Source organism: Humulus lupulus, chromosome X (genome assembly GCF_963169125.1).
Source record: "Humulus lupulus chromosome X, drHumLupu1.1, whole genome shotgun sequence".
In the NCBI taxonomy this organism is placed as follows: domain Eukaryota; kingdom Viridiplantae; phylum Streptophyta; class Magnoliopsida; order Rosales; family Cannabaceae; genus Humulus; species Humulus lupulus.
In genome coordinates this window covers 185772484-185798905 of record NC_084802.1, presented here as the reverse complement: position 1 = coordinate 185798905, position 26422 = coordinate 185772484, and the positions used below count along the sequence as shown (strand labels likewise).

At 38.7% G+C, this 26422-nt stretch overlaps 2 protein-coding genes across 2 annotated transcripts; one reads left to right on the top strand and one right to left on the bottom strand.

The window, feature by feature from the left end:
• Positions 1-19612: 19612 nt before the first annotated feature.
• On the top strand, positions 19613-21970 carry LOC133804027 (GDSL esterase/lipase At1g71691). The gene is made up of 5 exons (XM_062242171.1): positions 19613-20040; positions 20185-20306; positions 20425-20664; positions 21234-21483; positions 21572-21970. The coding sequence occupies exons 1-5, from the start codon at positions 19719-19721 to the stop codon at positions 21808-21810; spliced, it is 1173 nt and encodes a 390-aa protein (XP_062098155.1). The 5' UTR covers positions 19613-19718; the 3' UTR covers positions 21811-21970.
• On the bottom strand, positions 21941-23784 carry LOC133804028 (GDSL esterase/lipase At1g33811). The gene is made up of 5 exons (XM_062242173.1): positions 23478-23784; positions 23206-23330; positions 22889-23137; positions 22484-22739; positions 21941-22361 (listed from the first exon to the last, which is right to left on the bottom strand). The coding sequence occupies exons 1-5, from the start codon at positions 23767-23769 to the stop codon at positions 22138-22140; spliced, it is 1146 nt and encodes a 381-aa protein (XP_062098157.1). The 5' UTR covers positions 23770-23784; the 3' UTR covers positions 21941-22137.
• Positions 23785-26422: the final 2638 nt, after the last annotated feature.

The following is a 26422-nucleotide window of genomic DNA, read 5'->3' as shown; positions in this document are numbered from 1 at the left end:
TCATCTAGTTGTAAGCCAGGCAAGCGCTTATAAGTTCCTCGACCCTAGGGTCGGTCTGGCATTAATGCTATAGAGCCATTCAATGCATGATTCTCGACTTTAGAGTCGGTCCCTGACTAGTCAGTGTCTCAACAGGTAAACAACATTCAACAGCATTTAATATGCAATCCATGTCCACATATGTCAACCAACATGCCTTAATATCAAACCATGCATGTCATATACCTATACAGGGTGCAACTGTATTCATACACTGTTTTCTTACCTCTGGTTCGAGTGAGTATTATAATATGAACGACCCCTGAGAACGATCAACCTTTAAATTCCTCGACGGTCACCTGGTCATAACCAAAATATAGGATTCATCAATAAAAATGACAACTGAGGGTTTCCCAAACCAAAACCCAGCCCCCGAGACCTCAAATACTACCCAACCGGGTACTAGGTCCAACCCCGAGGCCTATGGTTTGAATCCCTAGGCTAAAAACCACTTTCTAGCAAATTTGGCCTCAAGGGCCGCGGCCCTCCCTGCTGCGCCGCGGCGCGCCCCCCTGACAGGGAAGCTCCCCATCTTCCAGGCGCCAAGGGCCGCGGCGCTCCCCTGCTACGCCGCGGCGCTCAGCCCAGAATGGCTAAGTCGGCCACACGAACCAGCTTTTCTCCCTGAGCTCTTTCCTCTCAAACCAGACCTTCAAACCCTCTCTAAACCTCTTCCAAACACATAATTGAACCCCCAAACAACACCCTTATCTCACCCTCATCAAACCCCAATCAAAACAACATAAAAACTCCCTTTAATTCATACTTTCCACATCAAAACTCATGATCTAAAAGCTAAAACGAAAACAGAGCATAGCTTGAGTTCAATGATCAAAGCTTACCTTAAAACCTGTTTTGAACCTCCCACACAAGCAGAACTTAGTCTACTAACTCAGCCTTGAAGTTCCTCTTGGTTGAATCCACAACTAGAGCTCAAAACACCAAAGAAGACAATGAACGAGGTTGTACGGCAAGGGAGAAGATAATGCCTCTGTTTTTGCCCTGCTTAATCTACAGCCTTCTAAGCCACTTAACATTATATATATCCTTCCAAAAAGACCAAAATGCCCTTATACCATTTCAAGCCTCTTAAACCAACCCAAGGGCAAAATTGGTACATCTAGCTTAACCCGTTAATCATAATTAACGCTTCCCAATTCCCGCTAACCTCAAAATCCTCAAACACCAATATTTCATAACCCGTTACCCTAAAATCCCCGGTAACGCTGTAACCATTAATATCACCCCGAGACTCACCCCGAGCCCCGAGCTCAAACCTGTTATGACCAAACCGATAATCACGTTTAACGATCGTCTCATGTCGGAATACTCGAACCAATCCACATTATAATGTGGTCTCAAAATATATCATTATCACACATACAAATATACAATTATACCCTCAACGGGCCAAATTACCATAATACCCCTGTAAACAAATGTGGACTCACAAGCATGCATTTAACATCATATAATAATATAATTCTCATAAACATGCATAAACACATTTAATGGCATAATTAAACAGTTATGGCCCTCCCGGCCTACTAATCCAGCCATTAACCATAATAGGGAATCCGGGGCATGACAGTCTGTAAAGGACTTGGAGCCCTGCAATCAAACCATATACGGCTTCTCTGGAGAAGGACTCGCACCAGCCGGGATGATCAAACTCCCAGTAACAACGGGTACAGCGCCTGCCTCGAGGACACTACTCACCACTTTTGTAGTGGTCGATTGTCCTTCAGCATATAATGCCGTTATTGGAAGACCCATACTGGTTGAGCTGAGGGCCATCATCTCCATGTGGCATCTAGCCATGAAGTTCCCAACAGACGCAGGGGTAGGATGCGTTTTAGGAAACCAAAGGGAGGCCAGAGAATGTTACAACGCCTCAATTACAAAGGCAAAAAGTGGAGCGTTGAGGAGCGCTACCCCAGAACGATTGCAGATGACAGAAGACGGTCAAACCCAATCAGGTGGTAAAGTCACCAAATAGGGTGTTGCCCAAAGTGAGGATATAGATTTGGATCCTCGCTTTGGGGATTTTGAAGAAAATATAGGACCCATCGAGGACCTGGAAGAGGTCCAACTCGATGAAAAAGATCCAACCAGAGTCGTGAGGGTTGGGAAGAATTTAGAACCTACCACAAAGCAGGCACTGGTAAGATTCTTGCAAGAGAACCAAGAAGTTTTTGCCTGGTCGCATAAAGACATGGTTGGAATAGACCCTGCAGTAATCAGCCATGTCCTGAACATAAACAAAGCCTTTCCACCGGTGCAACAGAAAAGAAGGCTGCTCGATAAAGATAGATCAAAGGCCTTAAAAGAAGAAGTCGAAAGACTTAAAGAAAATGGGTTCATCAGGGTAGCGTTTTATCCGTCGTGGGTCTCAAATCCGGTGCTGGTCCCCAAGCCAAACGGCAAGTGGCGGACCTGTGTGGATTTTACAGACCTCAATAAGGCCTGCCCAAAAGACTGCTTCCCACTCCCGAGGATCGACCAGCTAGTCGATGCAACTGCAGGACATGAGATCCTCTCGTTCATGGATGCATATTCGAGTTACAACCAAATCAGCATGCACCCCCCTGACGAGGATCACACCAGCTTTCGGACCGATACGGGCTTGTATTGTTACAGAGTAATGCCCTTCGGACTGAAAAACGCAGGTGCGACTTACCAACGACTGGTCAACCACATGTTCAAAGAGCTAATTGGGATAAGCATGGAGGTATATGTGGATGACATGCTCGTAAAGTCCAAAAGGGCAGAAGGACATGTGAGGGATTTGCAAAAATGCTTTGACGTGCTGAACAAGTATCCGATGAAATTAAACCCCCTCAAATGTTCCTTTGGAGTCGGATCGGGGAAGTTTTTGGGGTTCATAGTAAATTCAAGAGGAATCGAGGCCAACCCCGACAAGATAAAAGCCCTGATCGACATGAAGTCGCCGAAGAAAATCAAGGATGTACAAAGCCTGACCGGAAGGATCGCTGCCCTGAGTAGATTCATCTCAAAATCAACTGACAAGTGCATTCCATTCTTCAATCTACTCAGGGAAAATAAGAAGTTTGAATGGACGGAAGATTGCGAGCAAGCATTCCAGACCTTAAAGACTCATATGTCGCAACCTCCCATCCTATCAAAACCAATCGAAGGAGAGACTTTGTATATTTATCTGGCGATTACCGAAGTTGCTGCTAGCGCGGTACTAATACGGGAGGAAGAAGGTGTACAGAAAGCTGTTTATTACGTCAGCAAAAGGCTCATCGGTGCGGAATTAAAATATCCTCCGATCGAAAGATTAGCATATTGCCTAATTCTAGCCTCCAGAAAGTTGCGTCCGTACTTCCAAGCTCATCCTATCACGGTTCTGACCGACCAGCCCCTTCGGCAAGTCCTCCAAAAACCGGAGGCGGCTGGTCGACTGTTAAAATGGGCGGTTAAATTAGGACAGTTCGACGTAACTTATTCACCACGAGCAGCAATAAAAGGGCAAGTCTTGGCCGATTTTATTGCGGAGTTCACCGAACTCCCCAACAACGAGTTGTGCGAACAGCCTGAAGCGTCCATGCCTCAAGACAAGACTCCTTCATGGAAGCTATTCACGGATGGATCATCTAATGAATCTCACGCTGGAGCGGGAGTGATATAAATAACGCCCGAAGGGCATCGATTTCATTGCGCAATCAGGTTTGACTTCGCAGCGTCAAACAATGAAGCGGAATACGAGGCACTCCTCGCTGGGCTGAGAATGGCCAGGGATATGAATATAAAAGCGCTCGATGTTTACAGCGACTCTCAGCTGGTCGTGAATCAAGTCCTGGGAGAATATCAAGCGCGAGGATTAAAGATGATGGCTTACCTCAACAAAACGAAAGATTTGCTAGCACAGTTTACAAAGTACACCCTCCAGCAGATTCCGCGAGACCAGAATTCGAATGCAGACGCCTTGGCCAAACTCGCAAGTGCTAAAGATGCTGACGCCTTGAACATAGTCCCAGTAGAGAGATTAAGTGAACCAAGCATTGATGCGGCCGAAGTCAGCATGGAAATTCGTATGGAAGATACATGGATGGCGCCTTACCTGGAGTACCTGACAAATGGGACATTGCCAGCAGATAGAAACAAAGCTAGAACTCTGCAAAGGCAAGCTGCTAGGTACATACTGCTCGACGGTGTTATGTACCGAAGAGGATATTCAATGCCACTGCTCATGTGCATTACATCAGAAAAAGCCAAGGAACTCATGAAAGAGGTGCATGAAGGCTTCTGCGGAGATCACGCTGGGGGGCAGAGTTTGGCGAAAAAAGTTCTCCGACAGGGCTATTTCTGGCCAACAATGAATGAGGATTCGATGGAGTATGTACGTAGATGTGATAAATGTCAAAGGTTCTCCAAAATCCCACGAGCAGCTCCCAACGAACTAAAGCAGATGCAGAGCCCGTGGCCTTTCGCAATATGGGGAATAGACTTAATTGGATCACTGCCAACAGGAAAAGGAGGAGTAAAGTACGCAGTTGTGGCAGTCGATTACTTCACAAAATGGGTCAAAGCTGAACCACTCGCAACCATAACGACCAAGAAAGTTCTCGACTTTGTCATCAAGAACATTGTATGCCGCTATGGTTTGCCCAGAAAGATAGTATCAGACAACGGGACCCAATTTGACAGCGACCTGTTCACCGATTTCTGCGAAAGGCATGGGATAATTAAGAGCTTTTCTTCAGTCGCACACCCCCAAGCGAATGGGCAAGTCGAAGCTGTAAACAAAACCCTCAAGGACACCCTGAAGAAAAGACTTGAAGAAGCTAAAGGAGCATGGCCAGAACAACTACCTGAAGTCCTCTGGTCGTATAGAACATCTCATCGAACAACCACAGGACGTACCCCATTTTCCTTAGCTTATGGGTATGAGGCCATGTTACCCGCCGAGATAGATCCCCCCTCACATCGGCGTTTAACGTACGATCAAGACCAAAACAGCCAGCTAATGCTGGAGTCCTTAGACTCAATTGACGAGATATGAGAAAAATCTCAACTCCGAGTTGCTGCTTACCAGCAAAAAGTCACCCGGTACTTTAACTCCAAAGTTAAAGAAAGAAGATTCAACGTCGGAGACTTGGTGTTACGACGAGTTTTCTTGAATACCCGCGACCCCACAGCTGGAGTGCTCGGACCTAACTGGGAAGGGCCTTACCAAATTGAAGAAGTCCTTCACCCAGGCACCTATAAACTCGAGCGCTTAAACGGAGATCTCATTCCACGCTATTGGAATGGAGAACACCTGTGCAAGTATTATCAATGAACAGCCCTTCTTAAAGGACTGGCTTGTTTAAATTTTCTTTTGCAAGTTTTGCAAAGAGGGTTAGCCACGTTGTGTGGCTAACTGCTCGTATATGTAAGATTCTATTTCAGAATCGCTCGTAAAGACATGATTAGTCCATTTTTAATACGAAATTATAAGGGACCGTGCTCAGCCAGTCGTTCTTGCCAACCTTTGTGAATTTACATTTGCAAGTATTTGTTCATTACGTGTGTTGTTTTGCTGTATTACAAGTATCATTTTTTCGCACGAACAGGAATGTTCGGACAGGCCATGGTCAAGGCAAGTGACCAAGGACCTAAAGCTCCTCGATCACTTGGGGGGCATATAAGGCACATCGATAGCAAAGCATACTCTCAAGGTATGTAAACACATGAACAAAATGAGTGAAAGCATGCTACAAGTACTTAGAGTATTTTTCAAAATATATGTTTTGTTAAATCATGCCAAAGTACTATGCTAAGTTCGGTCATACGGACAAACGTTATAATAAGTAAAAATATTATAGCACCAAGAGTTAAGCTTTTACACCGCAAGCATTGCTGCTTGGATGTAACTGTTCGAACAAAAAGATTTACTGCCCGTGCAGCAAAGTTTAAAAAAGAAACTATTGTCTTTACATCACGACCCGTGGGTCGCATCTTCAAAAAAGAAAGATAGTTAATAATAAATTAAGAAGCATGGGGGGCAGGAGGGTCCTGGGCAGGAGGGTCCTGGGCAACAACCTGATCAGTCACTTCCTCGATGGTTTCTTCTTCCAAACCAACGACGCTTGGGGTTGCAGGAGTCGCAGCTCTTGCCTCCTCATCAGCCAGTTGAGCAGCGCACCGGGCCAACTCCGCAGCTCTGACTTCCTCTGAAAGGTAACTAAAGTCAGCACCCTGATTATGTTTCCAGAAGTTATAGAAACATCGGAGTGTCGTCCTTTTGTACTTTTCCAGATTCTTGGAGTTGTCAAGCTCCAGCCGCTGCACCTTCCCCTCGAGAGTGGCGATAGTCTTGTCCTTAGACTTGACTACCCCCTCCAGATGCTTGATTTCGCGAAGATGAGTTTTGTTGTACGACCGGTACTCTTCCCTCAGCTTAACCGCTGCATCTTTTACAGCTTCAACCGCGGACAGTTTGGTTACCGCTGCATCCCTCTCTCGGACCACCGTCTCCAACTCCTTAGCATGTTTGGCCTCAGCAGCCGAAAGTTCCTCGGCCGCCTTCACCTGATGTTTCTCGAGAACTTTAGCCTCAATCTGCTCATAATAGGCCTGGGCTCGGGTACGAGCAGTAATGGCAGAAAGTAAGGCCTGTAAACAAAAGAAAAAGAAGTCAAGACTTATCACGAGGTCTGAAAAAACAAAGACTCGAGGAATAAAGAGATACTTACGCTGGAGATCTCGTTCAGAGCCCTGTTCAGGATCTGGTCGACTGGTAGCTCTTCAGCTTGGATCATGGCGGTCCCAATACGCTCACCTTTGCCTATGCGTTCAATTCGGTCTTTGGCGGATCGGATGGCACAGCTCACGAGCCTGGCCCCATGGGCCTCTTCGCGAGAAAGCTGCTCCCTAGCAGGCGCAAGTGGAGGGTTGGACCGAGCAGGAGTGTTTTGCTGTTCAGAAGGAGCTGGAGGAGGAGTGGGAGTTCGCCCAGTTGGTGCAGGACTTTGCCCAGTTGGTGTACCCTGAGTAAGGTCCTCTGGTCGATTCTTCTTAGCTGAAGGACCTTGACTGGTTTCACCAGTCCGCTTCTTTGACCTCCGTTGAAGTTGAGGGACTTCCTCTTCCTCTTAGGCCTGGTACATGTCAAAAATATTGGGAGTCGACATATCTGCATGAAAATAAATACAAGAGGTTAGTAAGGGAAGAGAAAGGTGAAGGTAAGTAATACAACAGAAAGAAGATAATAAAGTGAATACCCGAGCTACAACTACTGGTCGCTATACTATTGACTCTATTAATCATATACTCATTTTCTGGCACGAAGAAGTTTGGCCCTAGATTGGGAGCATATGTAAAGTTACCATCCCCATCAAACATATGACAAGGGATTGGCAAATTATTTAAAAGCGAAATAACGTTACCATTGTCATCAGAGGACACCTCCAAGTCAACGACAGTATCTGTGGCCTTTTCTTTCCCCTTGCCTTGGGGAGCAGAAGGCCTTTCTGCAGAAGGACTGCCTGTGGGTTCCCTGATCGTAACTCCTGTGGGCCTCCTCCTAGGAGAGGGCACAGGAGGATGCTGCTCGGGAACCCCCTCGGCAGTAGGTTCGTCCGCTACGGACCCTCTATTTTCATGGCGAGGAGCCAGAAGGCCAGAAGACCTCAAGTTCTTTTCTAGTGTCAGAGTTTTGACACATTTGGCTGCAGCAGACATCTTGGCCAGGGTGTTAGACCTCAACACCATGTCTGGTGTTGGGGTCGGACGTAACCAAGGGCCTGAAAAGCAGATCAAGTTTGAAAGATGATGAAAGGAAATACTCCGTGATAAAATATCAACCAAGACAAAGACAAATTTATACCTCCTCTCGCGAAGGCCAAGTTGCTACGGGCTATATCCGGAGTAAAGAAATACTCCTTGTTGTAATGCCCCACGTTCGATATATGGGTGGTGCCACTCAAAAACGTCCGGCCGGTTTCCTGGTGACAGAAGTGAAAAAAGCCCGTTCCGTTGTGTTGAGGATTGGACTTGAGGTCAAAGAGGTAGTTAACCTCATGAGGTGAAGGTTCTGGCCATTTGTTAAGTTTGTACAGGACATAGAGTGCAGCCAACATCCTATATCCGTTAGGAGTTATTTGAAAGGGAGCGACGCCGAAATAATTGGCCACCCCCACAAAGAAAGGATGAAGAGGGAGATAAGCCCCCGCTTCAATATGATACCGGGACAAGGCGCTGTTCGCTCCTCCTGGACGGTTAGCCCTCTGGTCCGCAGTAGGGCGTGTAATGGTTACCCCCGTTAGGGGGTATTTTCTGAAGCAGTTGGCGACCATCCGAGGGGTCATCGAACTGGCTGGGGGAGTATACCACTCGACATCAGGCGGATTCCGATGGCGAGGACGAGCCCTAGTTTGGATATTAGGGTCAGGAACAAGATTCTCTCGACCACTGGTCGAGGGAGCCCCCGCCTGCGAATCAGGCTGGGCAGGAGAAGAAGGGTTATTTTCAGACTCGGGCCTTTTCTTGCCAGAAGATTTTGAACGAGCCATTGGAGGAGAAGGGTGCGGTCTGGAAGAAGCTCATGAGAAAGGTATCTGGTAGACGCGGTCAGCTGGTTGTTCTTCTCCCTCGAGCAGTTGGGCGAGGAGGTCGTCGTCGATGGGTCTCTCACCTCCCCACAAATCTGGCATTAAAATCTGCAAACAGAAGAATGGGGAGGCGAGGTCAGAGGAGTCTAGAAGGCTTTCAGAATAACACTGGTCGAATATAAAAGCTAAGCCTTTATATAACAGCATTTTAACAAGAAACTAAGTCTTTCTGTGCGAACAGTTTAAGAAACGGATCAAAGGGTGAAAGTGGAAAGTTTTCCTGAAAAGCTTTTCCAACTCCCCGTAGGGCGGGAAAAAAATATTTTCAACTGGCTTAAAAATCGAAGTGCAACTTCGATTTTACGTCCTAAAAAGCACTGATCCTGGGTCTTAAACTTACTCATAAGCCTACTCTGTCTACAAAAATATCCTATCTGCAAGCGTTCACAAACTAAAAACCGAGAGACTCAAACAGTACACCATTTAAAAGCATGCACCACGAGAAATTAGAAGCATGGAGTTTCAAAAAACTTACCAAGGAAAATGATCGTGGAGATGGAAGTGAGAGCTTCGGGAGTCAAGGAGCCCACCGTCTGAGTCTAGAAAGCACAGGAGAACGTTCGCCGGAGAAGGTAAAGCTCTGGTTTTTAGGGTTTTCGGCAGAGTAGTGGCGTGCGTGAAAAGGAAAGAAATGGCTCTGGTGATCTTATATAAGTTTGTCTCTGATATTCAAAAGGCGTGATCATTAAGTTTCCCTTTTCGAAGTATGGGGAAACGTGATGGCCGTCAAAAGTGTTTTTGGGGAACTGAAAAGCCATGATTAGACAGGAGTAGTTTGCTTTTTTCAAGAATGCACGAAGGGTCCTGACACGTCAGAAGGGGTTACCGAAAAGTCATACGTTCAAAGTTTATTCACTGTTCGTAATAAATAAACTTTGGGGGGCAAATGTTATCAGGTAAATTAGCATTTGTGACGTGGCAAATAAATTCTTGATACGTGGCTGACACCTGGAAGCATCTGCTAGAGTATCGACCAGGAGACACACCAGAAGCATGACAAGCCTATCTATACCGCGACCAGTCTGGTCGGTGGTTCCACTAGCAGAACGACATTTATGGGAAGATCTTTGTAAATCCCGAATTTATCTCATGCAATCTTCCGAGTATCCCACTATTCAGGGGATAATATCTGCAACAATAATCTGTAACCCTCCTTGAGCCTATAAATAGCAAGAAATAGCTCAAGGGGAGGAGGACCTTTCTTTTGAACGAGAGAAAAAACGATAGAGAAAGATAGAATTTCTCCCAAAACACTTGTATTGCTTTAAGTGAAGTGCTGAAACTCATTGAACCCGAGTTCTCTGATCACACTTCTGATTTCATATCAATATAATTCTAAGTGGACGTAGGTCATTACCAGATCCTGGGGCCGAACCACTATAAATTGCTGTGTTTTCTTCACTTTCGTCATTATATTATTTTCTTTATATTTGTTCATATCATCCATATTTTGACTCCGTGTCAGTTGGCCAAATCGTGGGTCAACACTATTTTTGCAATTAGATTTAATATGCTTCAATAGTATATATTTTGTATGTAATTTGACTTTTAATTAAAAAAATGTGCTTGCAATGTTCTATTGTTTTGTCTAGGTATTTTCTGGGTGTTGTTTGCATGTTTTTTATTTTGGGATGGATGAAAATATATTCGTTATGCTGCCGATATTTTTTAATAAATTTATGATATCAACTAAAATGTTTAATAAAATAATTTTTTAATAAAGCAAACATTTAATTGATTTCATTAGTGAGTTAACATGTAAATTGAATAATTAAATTTTATAAATATTAGTGAATATTTTCATATTAAATATTAAATATAAAACTAATTAAAATTTATTATATAATTAATTGAAAATAATAAAGTAGTTTAATTTAGAAGAAGAAAAAGTAAGCCTAATACTTTTACAATAATTTTTATTCTAATAAAAATAATGTTAAAATTACTAAATTTAATATTTAACCAAAGATTAATTATTAATAAATTTAAATAATTAAAAATAAACAAATAAAGATAATTATTAAACATATTACAATTAGACATCATAAAAACATTATAATTCATTGAAAATAATATAAGATATTATAAGACAAAAAATTTATCTATTTGTTTGTCTTTGGTAATAAGAAATTATTATCAAAGATAAGATAGTGTGTTATTATCACATAGTGATAATTTTTTAATTATTTCTATTTTCACTAAAAGGTTTAGACCCGTTCGGAGAGGGTGATTCATTAATGACTCTTAAATTTGCCTCTCTCTGAATTGTCCAATTCGGACAGTTTGGGATTACTATATACCTATAGTGTGATTTGTTACTTATTTATTGTTTCATTTGTAGAGATTTTGGTATGCATCTATTTTGTTCTCGTAAGTGGACATACTTAATTTTAGTTTGCGCACTTATGAGAACTATGGGGAGGTGCTGCAGAAAATTTTACAAATATGTAACAATATTATGAGTGGAAATCACATTATATGTATATTATAAACTTGAATGGGATATGTTCTTTATCCTTATAGAAATGGAGTGAAAAGGTGGATTAGATCACACACACAAATTGATTGTAAGTTTGATGATAAGTGTTCCGTGCAGTGCTACACTCATACAATGTCGATCGACAAGAGCTGGATTAATTTGACAGATCGATTATCTTATGAGTATGAAGCTGGTGTGATGGATTTTCTTTAGAGAGCTAGGTAGTGCGTTGACTCAGGGGGATCGGTGAAATGCCCGTGTAGGAGGTGTGTCAATGTTGAATTTCAAACGATTGATGTATTAGAAAATCACCTCTTTGTAAATGGTTTTCACAGAAATATACCAATTGGCATTGGCATGGAGAGGATGAAATAATACCAATGAGGAAAGTGATAGATCAAAATGATGAAGATGAAATGATGAATGTTCTCAATGATGTTATGCAAAATGACAATGACGAATATGAAAAGAATGAGCACGATCAAGAGATACCTACAACAGACTACAGGGGTGGGCAATATTATAACGATTTGTTTGCTGAGATCGAGGCTCCATTATTCCCTAGGGGTCAAAAGTACACATCATTGAATTTCCTAGTGAAGTTGATGCATTTCAAAGTGTTGGGAAAAATTCCCAACAAAATATTTGATGGAATGCTGGAGTTGTTACATGATGCATTTTCAGCCCAAAATAAGCTTCCAAAATCGCATTATGCAGCGAAAAGGTTGTTGCGTAAACTTGGATTGGGCTACGAGTCAATCCATGTCTGCAAGCATGATTGCGCACTGTTTTGGAAGGAACATGCTGGAAAAAGCAAATGTCCTGTTTGTGGGGAGGATCAGTGGGTGGACAAGAACACCAAGGGCAAGAAAGTGCCTCATAAAGTGATGTGTTATTTTCCTTTAACCCCTAGGTTAATGCGAAAATGTGCATCAACGCACATTACTCAACATATGAGATGACATCACGAGCAACGTATAAAAGAAGATGGTGTATTGCATCATCCTGCTGATGGGAAAGCTTGGAAGGACTTTGACCGAAATAATCCAACGTTTGCAATGGAACCCATGAATGTGCGCCTTGGATTGGCTGCAGATGGATCCAATCCCTTTAGTAATATGGGTATTTCTTATAGTATGTGGTCGGTTGTGTTGATGACATATAACTTGCCACAATGGTTGTGCATGAGAAAAACTAATTTCATGTTGAGTTTATTAATTCCGGGACCTTATTCGCCAGAAAAAGATTTTGATGTTTTCTTAAGACCATTGATTGATGAGTTTAAATAATTATGGGTGACCGGTGTACAGACTCGAGATGCAGTCGATGGTAATTTCTTCACTCTTTGAGCAGCTTTGATGTGGACTATAAACGATTACCCAGCAAGGAGTAGCCTTTCTGGATGGACTGGCCAAGGTTATCTATATTTTTCAGATATGGCCGACGTTATTGCTCGATCTCACGGGGGTGATGGTGGAGGATGCGATCCTCCACTTGGACCATCAGATATCCTAGTTGATTGTGAACGAGGTAATACATTACATATTGGTACACTCCTTAAATTTTAACATTTAATACATCTTAATTTAAAATTACTAAATTTGCATACAATAGCGCCTCCAAACAAGCGTGGATGACACATAGAATTGAACACGCGAGAAAAAATGGAAGAGTTGGGACGTCCTCTCCCTCTCGAGTGGGGCGTGCGAGAGAGAACATATAAAGAGATCAGATATTACAGCTCAAATTTCTCAAGAGATCTGCGATTACTTGTTCGACAGTACACAAATCCAGACTGTCCTCAATGGTCAAAAGTACCAAATGTCTCGAAACAAAGAATACTTGCACATCTAGAGGTAAGTCATTTCTATATTTATGTTAATTTTATTTAATTATATATCATATTTACAAATAAATATTTGTAATTTAGGATGATTTGTTTGATATCGGGCGTACCAGATATGGACAAGGGCACATGCCTGGGATCTTGAGAGGCATTGATACATCATGTGCCAAAAAGTATTCTAATTGGAAGTACGATATTAAGGAACATTTAATGATTAATGGGACAGAAAATCTTTATGGTAGTTGCATAGATACGCAGTGGCAAAAAGTCATTGAATTTTTCCAACATCCAGACATTATGGTATTAATTTCTTGCTAAACTTAACTCTCTTAATTAAATATATTACTAACAGAAACTTTTTGCAAAAATGTTCTGGGGTCAACAAGGAAAATAGGAAGAAACTAAAAGAGCTCAGCTACGGTGGTTCTCAATCAATCCCAGCGCTGCTGTTGCGAATGTTTTATCTACGGAAGTATACGTAGTCGTATCAAGTACTAAATTCCGTAAGACCGGATATCGTCCCACAGAGACTATCTCCCAAGTACCACTAATTGATTTTTTTTATTCTAATTGGCTAATCAAAATTTAAATGAACAATTAACTAGGAATCAAAATTAAAGAGTTAGAACCAAAGCAATAAATTACCACTTAAAATTCAATAATAAAAACAATCTAGGAATTAATTTCATCAACTGTTTATTCTATTAATTTTAATAATCAAATCTAAATCTCTTCTTTCTATTCTAATAGCAGGTTAATTTATTCGATTCCTATTCTTTTTCAAGACATAAGATCTCAATCTATATGCAAGTTTTCTACATTTCTGTGATAAACTTAAACATATAAAAGGCATTAAACATGAAAACTTAATTGCTACACAAGTCATAAAGGTACTTTCGTCCAATATGCAACCTATGTCTATATGATGATAGCATATTTAATCCCCATCTTTCGAATTTTGAATTAAAAACATTAAATCAAGCAAATAGTGATCAAGTATTTACTAGCATTAAACACACATCATATAGATTAGAATAGAGAAGAAGTATCAATAGAAATTCATAATAAAATTAAATAGAATCTCAGTGACTACATTAATTCCTAGATAAAAAGAAATTAGTTCACAAACACCATGATGAAAATAAACTGCAAATAATTACTCATAAAATTAATCCTAAAGAATTCAGATGAAAAAAAAAACTAATTACAGCAGCCTTTTTTTATCTAGGGTTTATAAAACTTGGAATCCTCTCAAAATCGCAGAATAATGTATCTTAAATATCCCTCCAAAGTTCCAAGTGAAAAGACCAAGTTGCCCTTCAAAAAGTGGTCAGAAATGTGAAAATCGCGTCACCAGCGCTATAGCACTGTGTTCTTGGCGCTGTAGCGCTATAGTCAGAAACACCCCAATCAGAAATCTGGGCATCAACGCTGTAGTGCTCTTATCGTAGCGTTGTAGCGCTACTTCCAGAACCGACCTCCTGAAAAACTTCCTCCAAGCGATGTAGCGCTGCTGTTGTGGCGCTGTAGTGCTAAAGTCAGGAGCAACACTTCTTCAAAAATCCTTCCTAGCGCTATGGCGCTCCCTTAGTAGCGCTATAGCGCTACTTACAGTACCCAAAATTCCACAAATCCGTCCCGATTTCGTTCCACTTTCACTCCTTTTCACTATTTGTATCACTTTAGCATTAATCACCCTGAAACATGAACAAATGAACATAATTCCGAAATAAAATAATCCTAACTAACGAAAAATACTCTAAAAACTTAGACCATAAACGAGCCTAAAACTCGTTTATCAGCTGCGCTACGAAAAAGTTAGTTAATTAATTCATTTTAAGTTTGTTTTCTTATTTATGTTTAATTATTTTTAAAAAAATATATATGTACATGACAGCGCAATTTAGAGACTAGACAACTTGAGCCAATCCCTGATAGTTGGATGGATACTCACCATAAATCAGGCACATGATGGGTGACAGAAATAGCCAAAAAACATGGGTACGTTAAGTTTTTTTAAACATTTTAAAAAAATTTAATTGTTTATTTATAATACATAATTACATTATATATTGTATCATAGAATGAATTGCGTGCATATCGCGACACACAGCAAACACAGTCAACTGATACTAAGAGTTTCACACCAGTTTCGAGCGCGCCTGATGATGACGACTTGTCTTTGGTACAAACTGTCTTCGGAAAACGACGTGGCCACCAAAAAGGATATGAGTGTATCATTAACAAGGGAACAAACTCCATTTACTATTGATCCTCCACAAACTAGAGATGAAGAGATGAGAGAGCGTGTTCGACAATTAGAGGAGCACATCCAGACTCATTGTATCACTCAGGAATCTCAATATGCCCCACCACCACCTGATAATCCCGACGTTGGAGCACCGAGTCAGTAGGACTTATGTATGAGTTTTATTATTATGGACTATTACATTTTCATGTTTAGGACAACTCTTTATTTTAATTGAGCAAACATACTCTTATGTTTTTATTTATATGTTTAATATAAGTGTTTTAATTTTAATCTATTATTTTATATTAAATTAAATTAATTAATTAATAAATAAATATTACAGAAAAAATCTCGGTTCAGTCTATACCGAGGACACTGTCCTCGGTATAGCCCCACCACATGACAAAACTGGACAGATTCCACCGACGATATTGTCAACTCTCTACCAAGAACGTTTGTCCTCAGCACCAACTATACCGAGAACATATTTAATGTTCTCTACTGACGAGGATGTACCGAGAACTTTCTACCGAGGACATGTTCTCGGCACAACTTCTACCGAGGACATACGAACTTCTACCGACGACGTTTGTTCACACAGTATAGCCCCTGTGTTTTTTGTAGTGTTTATATATCCAATAGGATTTTCTTTTTTCTTTTTTCTTTTTTTTGGTTTTCTCACTGCATTAAACATATTCTATTTTCTCAACCATTCCTCCTCTTTATGACTACCCGTGTTGACTTTGTAACATAAACTTCTTTAAAAAATTACTTCTTTTTTTTTTCTAAGCTAAAAATTATAGAGATTTGCATATGAAGATCAAATGATGCAATTGTTTTTCTAACTTGTATTTGTCTTGTATGACAACGGAGAAATAACGATATAGAACTCATAAATTACAATTAATTTAAACTAATCAATGGTTAAAATTGATGATATATATAATTTGTGAGTGTATCTAATGATCATCTTAGAACGAAAACATATATATTCTCTTGTTATGAAAGTTGATGAAAATTTATTCAATATATACCAAACATTTTCTATTTGTTATTAATTTATTACAAATGTAAATAATGGTCATGTCATTTTCCATGGAATACGTACACCAGGATTCATGTCCATACCAATCAATGACAAAAGTAGGTCAATCTTAATAAAACATTGGGCCCTCATCTCATTATGGCATAAGGTTTTGGTGAAATTATAGAATACCTAATTAGCCTATTAAATAGGATTCACATTTACTCCAACTATTCTATTATTTCAGCTTGTTATCTAATGAAACATATATAAATGCATGTTTGACACATAAACTAAAAGCAATTAACTGATGAAAAAAAAGAGCAAATACCATTTTGCTCCTGTGTTTTGCAAAAGTTATCGATCGGGTTCTCTATTTTGTTAAATGATAATTTAGACCTATCGTTTAGCAAAATGGAACAAAAGAGTACCCTGGACCAGATTTTGGTCAAACTTTTTTTAATTTGACCAAAATGTCCTTAGTTTTATAAATTAATGAATTTAATAATCTCAAATAAAAATTATTTATTAAAAATTAATGAAAAAACTGATATAAAACTTAATTAAATTAATTAATTGATAAAATTTATACTTAAAACTAAAATAATCTTTAATCTAAAATAAAAATTAAAAAATATCTAAACCCTAAAAGATGAAACGTTGCCTCTTCCTTTTCTTCTTGAGGAGGAGGAATAGAGCTAGCGTCGTTTGGTACGTCAGTCCTGATAGGTGGGACAGGCAGTTGCGTTCCTGGAGGAGGAACAGCTGAAGGATTGGATGCCAATCCTTGGGCAGCAATAAAGGCCTGAAGAGCCAGGAGAGACTCTTGCATTTGGCGGGTGACTTCTTTTTGTTCAGCTATCCTGGCTTCTTGATCCAAGACCTGTTGTCTCAGGCAGACCACCTCTGGATCCTTCTGTTCAGGATCCATATCCTTCTTGTCAAGATCAATGGGGTTTTCAGCCTCGTGATCCTCATATTCCCCTTCCTCGTAATATCCTTCGTCGTAGTCACCCCCATCTCCAAAGTTCTGGGAATCGTCGAGCAGAGGCCCCTGATAAGGTGTGTCCTCAGGTTGGTCTTGAGGAAACAGTTGGTTGGATAATGGTTCTCCATTGTCTTGCTGTTGCTGGTGAGTAGGATCAAACACGGTATGCCTAGCGTTCACCATTTTCGCAGATGATCGAGGTTGATTCAAACTTCCGTCAGCTCTCAATTAAAGCACCTCTACGTGGTTGGGGTGTTAATGAGCCTTAGTCCACGAGTCAGTAGTATTAAGCCTTAGAGAGTTTTCGACAATGGAGTTTTCTACAAGCTTTAGCAGAGTAATTGCTTACAAGAGAAAAAAATGGGATCCCTGCTACAGTGCACAACTAGCCTTATTTATAGGTAGTCAAGCGCAGTGGGTTTGGGCCCGATTAATCCGAGCTCAATAGGGATGTAATCACAGTTTGCTTGCTAATGGAGGTATAATACAAAGAATGTTACATAATAAAATGTAGTTAATATGGGCCCATTAGGCCAGCTCAGGCGTGGCCAAGCCTTACAGCTGCCCATTGTATGTTAGCTCGGACTGGTCTGCGTGGGCTTCTAAGGGGATCCTGGGGACAGAATCTGTCAGAGTAGTGGCAGTACTGTTTCCTAGGAACAGTATATGTTCCATGCGTACCCTCTTATGTAGGTTAGTTGAGGAGACCAACAGCCGCATTTCATGGGGGCAGGTCAGCATTGGGGCTAGCTAGGCTTGCCCTATCCGGAAGTCTAGTCCGGGTTCGTTTACTAATGTCCTAGTTCACTTATCGAAGTTCTGGTTCGTTCACCAGGACTTGGGTTCATTTGCTAAGATGGACATCGTGACATTGAGTATCTCCCCTGGATTCTTGATAAGGTCTATCTCCATCGCTAGTTAGTCTGCCACCAGAGTTGGCATCCCGGAGGATATAGATAGGTCGGGACCGGGAAGATGAGTTGGGCCTGCATCTTAGTCCCGGTTCCTTTGTTATGTTCCCGCCCATTGAACGTTTTTGGGATCGATGGTGCTTGGGCTATCTGGGGTTTCATCCTTCCTTGTTCACCAGCTTCAGGATGGGGCTGGACCTCTTAAGAGGGCCCACGGACCTTTTGGGTCATGCCACGTGTCACGAGTGGAAAATAGGGATAACAATCATATATAACCAATTGGTTTGATGCACAAATAACACTATAAAATAAACTAATTGGTTAAGTTTGTTGCCTAAATTAAACTTGTTGTGTTTAATTTTTTTGTTTCAAAAAATATGAAATATACTAAATAGTTATTTTGATAAAATCTCTTGGAGAACATGATCAACTGCAATGTGTTAAAAAAAATCAATGGTATGTTTTATTTTATTTATAATTAATCGTATGAAAATAATAATACAATTAATATAAAAAAAACATGATGATTTACCCAAATCAGTATATTTAACAAAATTTATATAACGTGAGAAAGTAAATGATTTTGTTTATTTTATTAAATTGTGCATAAGAAATAAATTTATTCTGCATAGTTTAAATAGTTAGAATTAAATAATCACTAAAATAAACTATTAATCTTCATATATTTTGATAATAATTTATACATATTCAAATAAATTTGTTTATGCATACTCAATTGAAGTCTTATAAATAAATATACATAAAAGTATATTTTTTAAAAAAACTAAATTTAAAGCATATAAAAAACCAATCGAATTGAAAAAATAAATAAATGTTTTATTTCAATAGAGATATAAATCATAAATAAATTTCCTATATTTCGTTTATATTTTAATATTTTTGAAAATATAAGTAAATTGGTTGTTTGATGTGTATACCCTAATATCAAGGTAAGTCTTGACAACTTACATTTTTAATCACTTTTTTTAAAATATTTTAATCAAAATCATCATTAACTTGCCGTTTAAAAGTGTAATTAGAATTAATTGTATATCTTATTATATTTTGTTATTCAAAATGTAATTTTCCATTAGACTTATTTTTATATTTTAAAGAAAAAATTTATTTTACAATTATCATTAGAGTGCTCTTACTATATGCATGTCTCCTTTTAACATTTTCTTATATGATTTGAGACGAATTTTAGTTTTTTTTTTTTTTTAAAAAAAAAAGTCTATACCAGCCAAAAAGGAATATTATTATTTCCTGATCAAGAAAATATACATATTAAAAAAAATGGAGGGATCTGTAGAGGGAGAAAAAATTAAAAGAAAATGTCAGTATATTCACAGCAGCGGATAGGAACAGATGAAAGCATTTATAACATGCACAACCACCCGTTACCTTAGCTATTAAAAGCTTACAAGTTCAACTAGCAAAACAAGCTATTTTGTTTATAAAAAGCACTCTCTTCATTCATCAAGCTTTGTTATACTCTCTCTAGCTAGCTAGTTTCTACTTCAACTGATCAAAACTGCTATATATATATATATAAATTTATGGCGGCTAAGCAATATTTTGTGCTGTGGTATTTTTTTGTTTTGAGTTTGATTTTGGTAGGGTTAAGGGGTTGTGTTTCAGGGCAATTAGGAGTGGTAGTTGCAGGGAATAATAATACTAGTGATGTTGATGATGATGGTGATGGGAGAAATGAAATGGTGCCTGCCATGTTCATATTTGGAGACTCTCTCATTGACAATGGCAACAACAACAATCTTCCCTTATCTTTTGCTAAGGCCAATTACTTCCCCTACGGTATTGATTTCAAGGGCGGACCTACTGGTCGCTTCTCCAATGGCTATACCATTGTTGACGAAATAGGTTTGTTCTCTCTCTCTTTCTCTGGTTTGTTCTAGCTAGTACTTTCTTCTTTTTTCTTTTTAATGTCGATCTTTTTGTTTTGATCTGTAACAAATTTATAGAATGACATTATATATTAAGTGTTAATAAAGTGTGAAAATGCAGCGGAATTGCTAGGACTTCCTCTCATTCCTGCGTTCTCTGGTATTTCTGGTGCCCAAGCACTTCACGGAGTCAACTACGCTTCAGCAGCAGCTGGTATTCTCGACGTAACAGGCAGAAATTTTGTAAGAAAATAACATTTTATTATTTACAATTATTACTGTATTGATTTTTTTTTTCTTTTGACAATTTATCATCTTATTATTATTAGAATAATACTGTTTTAAATTATAACTACTTCAGGTGGGTCGCATTCCCTTTAATCAACAGATAAAGAATTTCGAGACCACATTAGATCAAATAACAGACAATCTAGGGGCTGTTGACGTGGCACAGTCCCTTGCCAGCTGTATCTTCTTTGTGGGAATGGGCAGCAACGACTACCTGAATAACTATCTCATGCCCAATTACCCGACCCGAAATCAATACAACGCCCAGCAATTTGCTGATCTCTTAGCTCAGCAATATTCTCAACAACTCACTGTAACTTCTCCTCTTCTCCTCTCTTCAATTTTTTGTTTTTCCCTATAATATATAGGAAACGAATGCAATGTATTTTTTTTTTACAATATCGGTACATTTTTTTTCTATTTTCGGCACCTATATAGATATAATTCTAATTTTTTTATATGACGACCTACATTGTAGGTATTTAAAATATCTTGCAAATTTTCAAGAAATTCTGAGTAGTTTTTGAAGCCAAAAACATAGTTCAAACTGTTAAATTTTACACACGTAAGAAAAAAAAATAAACATGCGTGCAACAGACAATTTAGACTATGTTTCGGAACCATAATTTATTCAGAATTTCTTGAAAATTTGTAAGATGTTCTAAATAGTTATAATGTACACCATCATATAAAATTTTTTGGATTATAACACAAAATAAAAAAAATGCACCTATATTGCATTAAAAAAAAAAGCTTTGTAAGCTATGCCTATATATTTATATATATATTTTGTAATAAGTTTTGAACATAAATTGCGTAGCTACCCAGTCAGAGTAAATTTAATGGTGCTACCTAACCTAACAATAAGTTTGACTACTGTAGAGATTATATAACCTTGGAGCTCGAAAAATTGTTATCGGTGGATTAGGGCTAATGGGCTGCATTCCAAGCATCTTGGCCCAAAGCCCAACTGGAAGCTGCTCACCAGAAGTGGATCAACTTGTCATGCCTTTTAATGCTAATGTGAAGACTATGATCAATAATCTTAATTCCAACTTACCAGGATCCAAGTTCATCTACGTTGACACTGCACATATTTTCCAAGATCTCCTCGCTAACTCTTCATCTTATGGTATGTACACACATATACATATATACATATACATATTTTATACTTGTTCTTAATTAAACTCTTTTTCCTGTACATGTTATATGTATAGGTTTCAATGTTATAAATCGTGGTTGCTGTGGGATTGGACGGAACAGAGGCCAAATTACATGTCTTCCATTCCAAACACCATGTCCAAACAGACAAGAGTATGTTTACTGGGATGCATTTCACCCAACATCAGCAGTAAACATCATCATGGGAAAGAAGGCTTTCAATGGAGATCAGCGTAGTGTTTATCCCATAAACATTCAACAACTTGCCAATCTTAAAATTCCAACTACTGATTAGTACATATATTCTGTTTAGTATTGCGATGTTTTTTTTATTATATTAGCTAGGGCTTTTCACGTACGGAGAAAACTAATCTGTTATGATTTCAACATTTTCTAATTGTTCTAGGTCAAAGACAATGTTCAGATTAATTGAGAAATGTAGTTTTATTAGATTACTCAGAAGAAGAAGAAAAAAAAAGAGCCCTCTTATTCTTCTCAGCAGAGTGCTGAACATTATTAGGAAAGCAAATGAAATTTAAAAAAAACAAAAGTGAAGTTTAGAGATTACTTAATGTTACAAATTATATCATATATTATCATGACGTACGTACGTAATAAGTATTCAAAGTGAAACCAACTGTTGGATATTGATGGGATATGTATACGACTGCGTTTTGGAGCCATAGGCAGCTTTGCCTAATATAATGTTCACAGTTTCAGTTGGATGAAAGGCATCCCAAAACAAGTACTTCTTACGATCTTCACACGGCTGTTGAAGTGGCAAACAAGTAATTTGCCCATTGTTTCTTCCAACTCCACAACAACCCTTGTCTAACTCTTCAAAACCTGTACCAATGATCACTCTCACATCAAGATTTATAAGCAACACGTTCAAAAAGTCATCACATATATACATAGATCAAAAACGTTGTAGTATAAATATATATATATATATTATCATCGTGTACCGAAGGATCTTCCTTTCTGATATAGATCAACGGTGCTCTGATAAAAATCCATGTACACAAACTTGGCTCCTGGGAATTGACTGTTGAAACGGTTGACCAATCTTATAATCTCCGTGTTGAAAAGCTGTATAGCCCTGTTGATATCTTCGTTACATCGGCTGTTGTTACTATTGTATCTAGCTAGCTCATATGGTATGCACCCAATCTGGCCAACTGATGTCACAATCATCTTCCGAGCTCCCAATTGATACAATTGCTATACAATTCATATTATAAATTCTTGCTAATTAATTAATAAACACACTATGAGAGGATAGATAAATAAACCCCACTAAAAAAATATAACTATAACTATAACTACATACATATATATATATATATGTTTTTGGTGAATTAATTACTTACAGTGAGCTGGCGTCTGTACTGTTCAGTAAGTGCTGAAGCATATTGTCTTGGGGTGTATTGTGAGCTAGTTGAGTAGTAATCAGTCATGAAATAGTTGTTAAGATAATCGTTACTTCCCAACCCAGAATAGAAGATGCATTTACTCAGATAAGTGTTGAGTGCATTGGTGTCTCCTCTGAAAAACCTTCTCATTTGTTGGACTGTATCAGCAAAATTGGATACTTGGTCGTTCATAGACGAGTGACCTCCCTGTATACACATACAAAATTCATAAACTATAAATTGTGCAATAAATATATATATATATACGTACGTACCAGATTATTTCCGGTCTCATCTCGAATTCCAGAAGCGCCAGATGCATAATTCACTCCTCTAAGTAGGGCACGGCCTCTGGTTCTAGAATAAGGTGGTATATAAGTTCGAAACCCGAATAGTTGAGCTGAAAACTCATATATGTCACACAACAAACAACAATTCAGTACTGTACTTTAAAAGTAAAAAGAAGAAAGAAAGATATATATATATGTTCCTATTCACGCAAGACTACGTACTGTCCAAGGCAGTAATGATATTTTTAGTTATTTACCAAGAACATCGACAAATGTACGACCGTTGGTGAAACGTCCAGTTGAGCCCTGTGGGAAGTCAATACCATAGGGCTGGTAATTGGCTCTGGCAAGCGTAATAATACCATTGTTGTTTCCATTGTCTACCAAGGAGTCACCAAAAATGAAGAAGCATGGCACTTGCTGTTGCTGGGAACAAGCCCAACCGCTGAGCCAAAACCAAATCAAAACTGATATTAATATTGTTTCTCTGAACCTCATCATCTTGTGATTTTTGAAAACATCATCTAGGTGAACATGTTTTATAGTCATTTTTTGGAGACTAGTTTATTTATTGCATTAACTGGATTCATGTGGTATAGAAGCTTAGTGAGTTGGGAAGCTTTTGGTTGCCTCCTCATGAAGTTAGCCACTATATATCTATATATATTAGCAGCTGGGCGGGGATGTAGTAATATCTCGTGACCTATGTGCATTCTAGATTATATATGACTTAATTAAAACCCCAGAAAGACAGCAGTAAAAGTAAACTTTTTCTTTTAACCAAGTAAAAAAGCAAGATTAGCCCTCTATAGTCTATACTACTGTAAGAACTCGATCAACCCAATCAACAGTTTCGATTCTGGTCATCAAATTTATATAATGAGGACTTAACATTCTTTTGTACGGTGGGAAATTTGAGTTTTTATGCTCAATGAGGTGTCTAAATAAAAAAAAATGCTAGGTCTTCTAATCATTTAAAAAAAAATGTTAAATCTTTTGACAATACCAAAAATACTTCTCTCATAATTTTTCTCATCCACTTCCTCTTCTTTCTTCCCTCTCTCTCCCTCAACACATTCCTCTTAACTCTCTTTCTAGAAAAAAATTCATGGGTAAGATAAAATATAGGAGAACTCAATATAATAGCAAGTATTCCTTAATTAGAATACTAAAATATTCTATTTCAAACAGATCTGAGCATGATTTTTGAGTTTTTTTTGCGATTTTTTCAGATCTAAAACTTTGAAATATGCAGAAAATCGACGTGGTTCGATGGTGCTTGATGTCAGCTCGATAAGACCTTCAAAACCAAGATTTTCATGAAAAAATCGATGTTGCTCGATGGTAGTTCGATACTGGTTCGATGATGTTCTATATGATTCTTGCAAGATATGTAATTTTTCACTCGGGTGTCCGTTTGGGGTGCTTTTTTTTTTTGTATTTTTTTTTTGGTAAATCAGCAGTGAATTTCATTACTCCAATAACCTATTACAAGCAAACAGCACCCTCCAAAGAGGGTCTGAAAACAAACTTCTTAGATCTGTACATTGATTACACTATATTTATAATACAGTATACCATTCTAAGTCCTTTGCAGAAACTTTTTTTGGCCAGACACTTTGAATTCTATTCTTACTAGCTACTTTAATCTTCTATACAATGCTTTTTGGATTGTCAAGGGAGGAAAGCCAAATTCTTTCGTTTCTGGCTCTCCATAAGTGATACACCAGTACAGCAATAATAGCTGAAATAGCCATTTTCCTGAACTTTGTTGTCTTCATTCTTCCAATCACCCGCAAAATACTAGGCAGCTGACAAGAAGAAATCCCCCAGTGCATCCAGCTCTTAATCTGTTGAAGACAATCGCTAGTAAATGGACATTCAAAGAATAAGTGAGCAATTGTTTCATCTTCCACTGTACAAAACTGACATCTAGCATCAGGGAGGACATTAAACCGATACAACCTTTCTTTAGTTTTCAACCTGTCTTGGATAGCAAGCCATAGTACGAAGCTATGCTTTGGGGTATTCAATCTCCCCCAAACTTCCTTACTCCAATTGACCCGATCTTGTATAGGACATAAAAGCTTGTATCCCTCTGCAATCTTATACATTTCTTGAGTGAATAGAGCTAAGTCCACAAGTGTCTTCACTTTGTCTTTGATTGCTACGATCTTCCTCCAATACCAGCTACCATGTAACGGGGCATTGTAACCCCACCAATCTTCTTCTTTTATGTACACACTCTGCACCCATTTAACCCACAAATTATCTTCTTTAGCCGCTATAGCCCAAACATACTTAAACATGGCTGCTTTGTTCCATTCAGAGATGTTCTTGAAGCCTATATCTCCTGCTGCTTTAGGCTTACATATGCTGTCCCAAGAAATTTGCCCTGCTCCAGTCATCATTTGATGGCCTTTCCACAAGAAGGCTCTACAAATGGCCTCAATTTCTTTTAGCAACTTCTTAGGCAGCAACATGATTTGGCTCCAATATGAGTGTATTGTGAGTAGAACAGAATTAATCAAAACTGCCCGACCCGCAAATGAAATATTCCTTGTACTCCAGGACCTGATCCTATTGGTCATTTTATCCACCAACAAGCTACACTCCTTAGCAGATATTCGCTTAGCACAAATTGGAATACCTAAATAGTTGAACAGGACATCACTTTTTCTAAAGCCCAAAGCATCCAGAATGCGTATTTTTTGTATTTTTCAAGATCTACATGTTTAAGATGTGTATATACACATTTAGGAAATATAAATATTGAAAAAAATGACAAATGCAAAACATATACCTCATGTTCAAGATATGTTTTGGTATGCCTTCAAGTTATAAACTTTGAAAATGTGTATGTGAACATCTAAAACGTGTAAATCTCAAAAAACAACCCAAAATAAAAAAATCATCCCAAACGAACACCCGAGTGAAAAATTATGTCTCTTACAAAAATTGCATCAAACCACCATGGAGAAAAATTGATTTTTTCATGAAAATCTTGATTTTGAAGACCTTATCGAGCTGGTATCGAGCACCATCGAGCAACAATCGAGCAAAGTCAATTTTCTACATATTTTAGAGTTTCAGATCTGAAAAATAACTAAAAAAACCATGCCCAACTCGATGGTTGTTCGATGGTGCTCGATGCTACCTCGATGGGGCATTCAAAATCAAGATTTTCATGAAAAAATCGACG

Bases quoted from the DNA above. Each gene is read 5' to 3' on its own strand.
- LOC133804027 (XM_062242171.1), top strand. From the start codon at position 19,719: ATGGCGGCTAAGCAATATTTTGTGCTGTGGTATTTTTTTGTTTTGAGT. The intron at 20,665-21,233 runs GTAACTTCTCCT...TGACTACTGTAG, and splicing joins AATATTCTCAACAACTCACT to AGATTATATAACCTTGGAGC. The intron at 21,484-21,571 runs GTATGTACACAC...TTATATGTATAG, and splicing joins CGCTAACTCTTCATCTTATG to GTTTCAATGTTATAAATCGT.
- LOC133804028 (XM_062242173.1), bottom strand. From the start codon at position 23,769: ATGACTATAAAACATGTTCACCTAGATGATGTTTTCAAAAATCACAAG. The intron at 23,331-23,477 runs GTAAATAACTAA...ATGAGTTTTCAG, and splicing joins TACATTTGTCGATGTTCTTG to CTCAACTATTCGGGTTTCGA. The intron at 23,138-23,205 runs GTACGTACGTAT...ATGTGTATACAG, and splicing joins ATGAGACCGGAAATAATCTG to GGAGGTCACTCGTCTATGAA.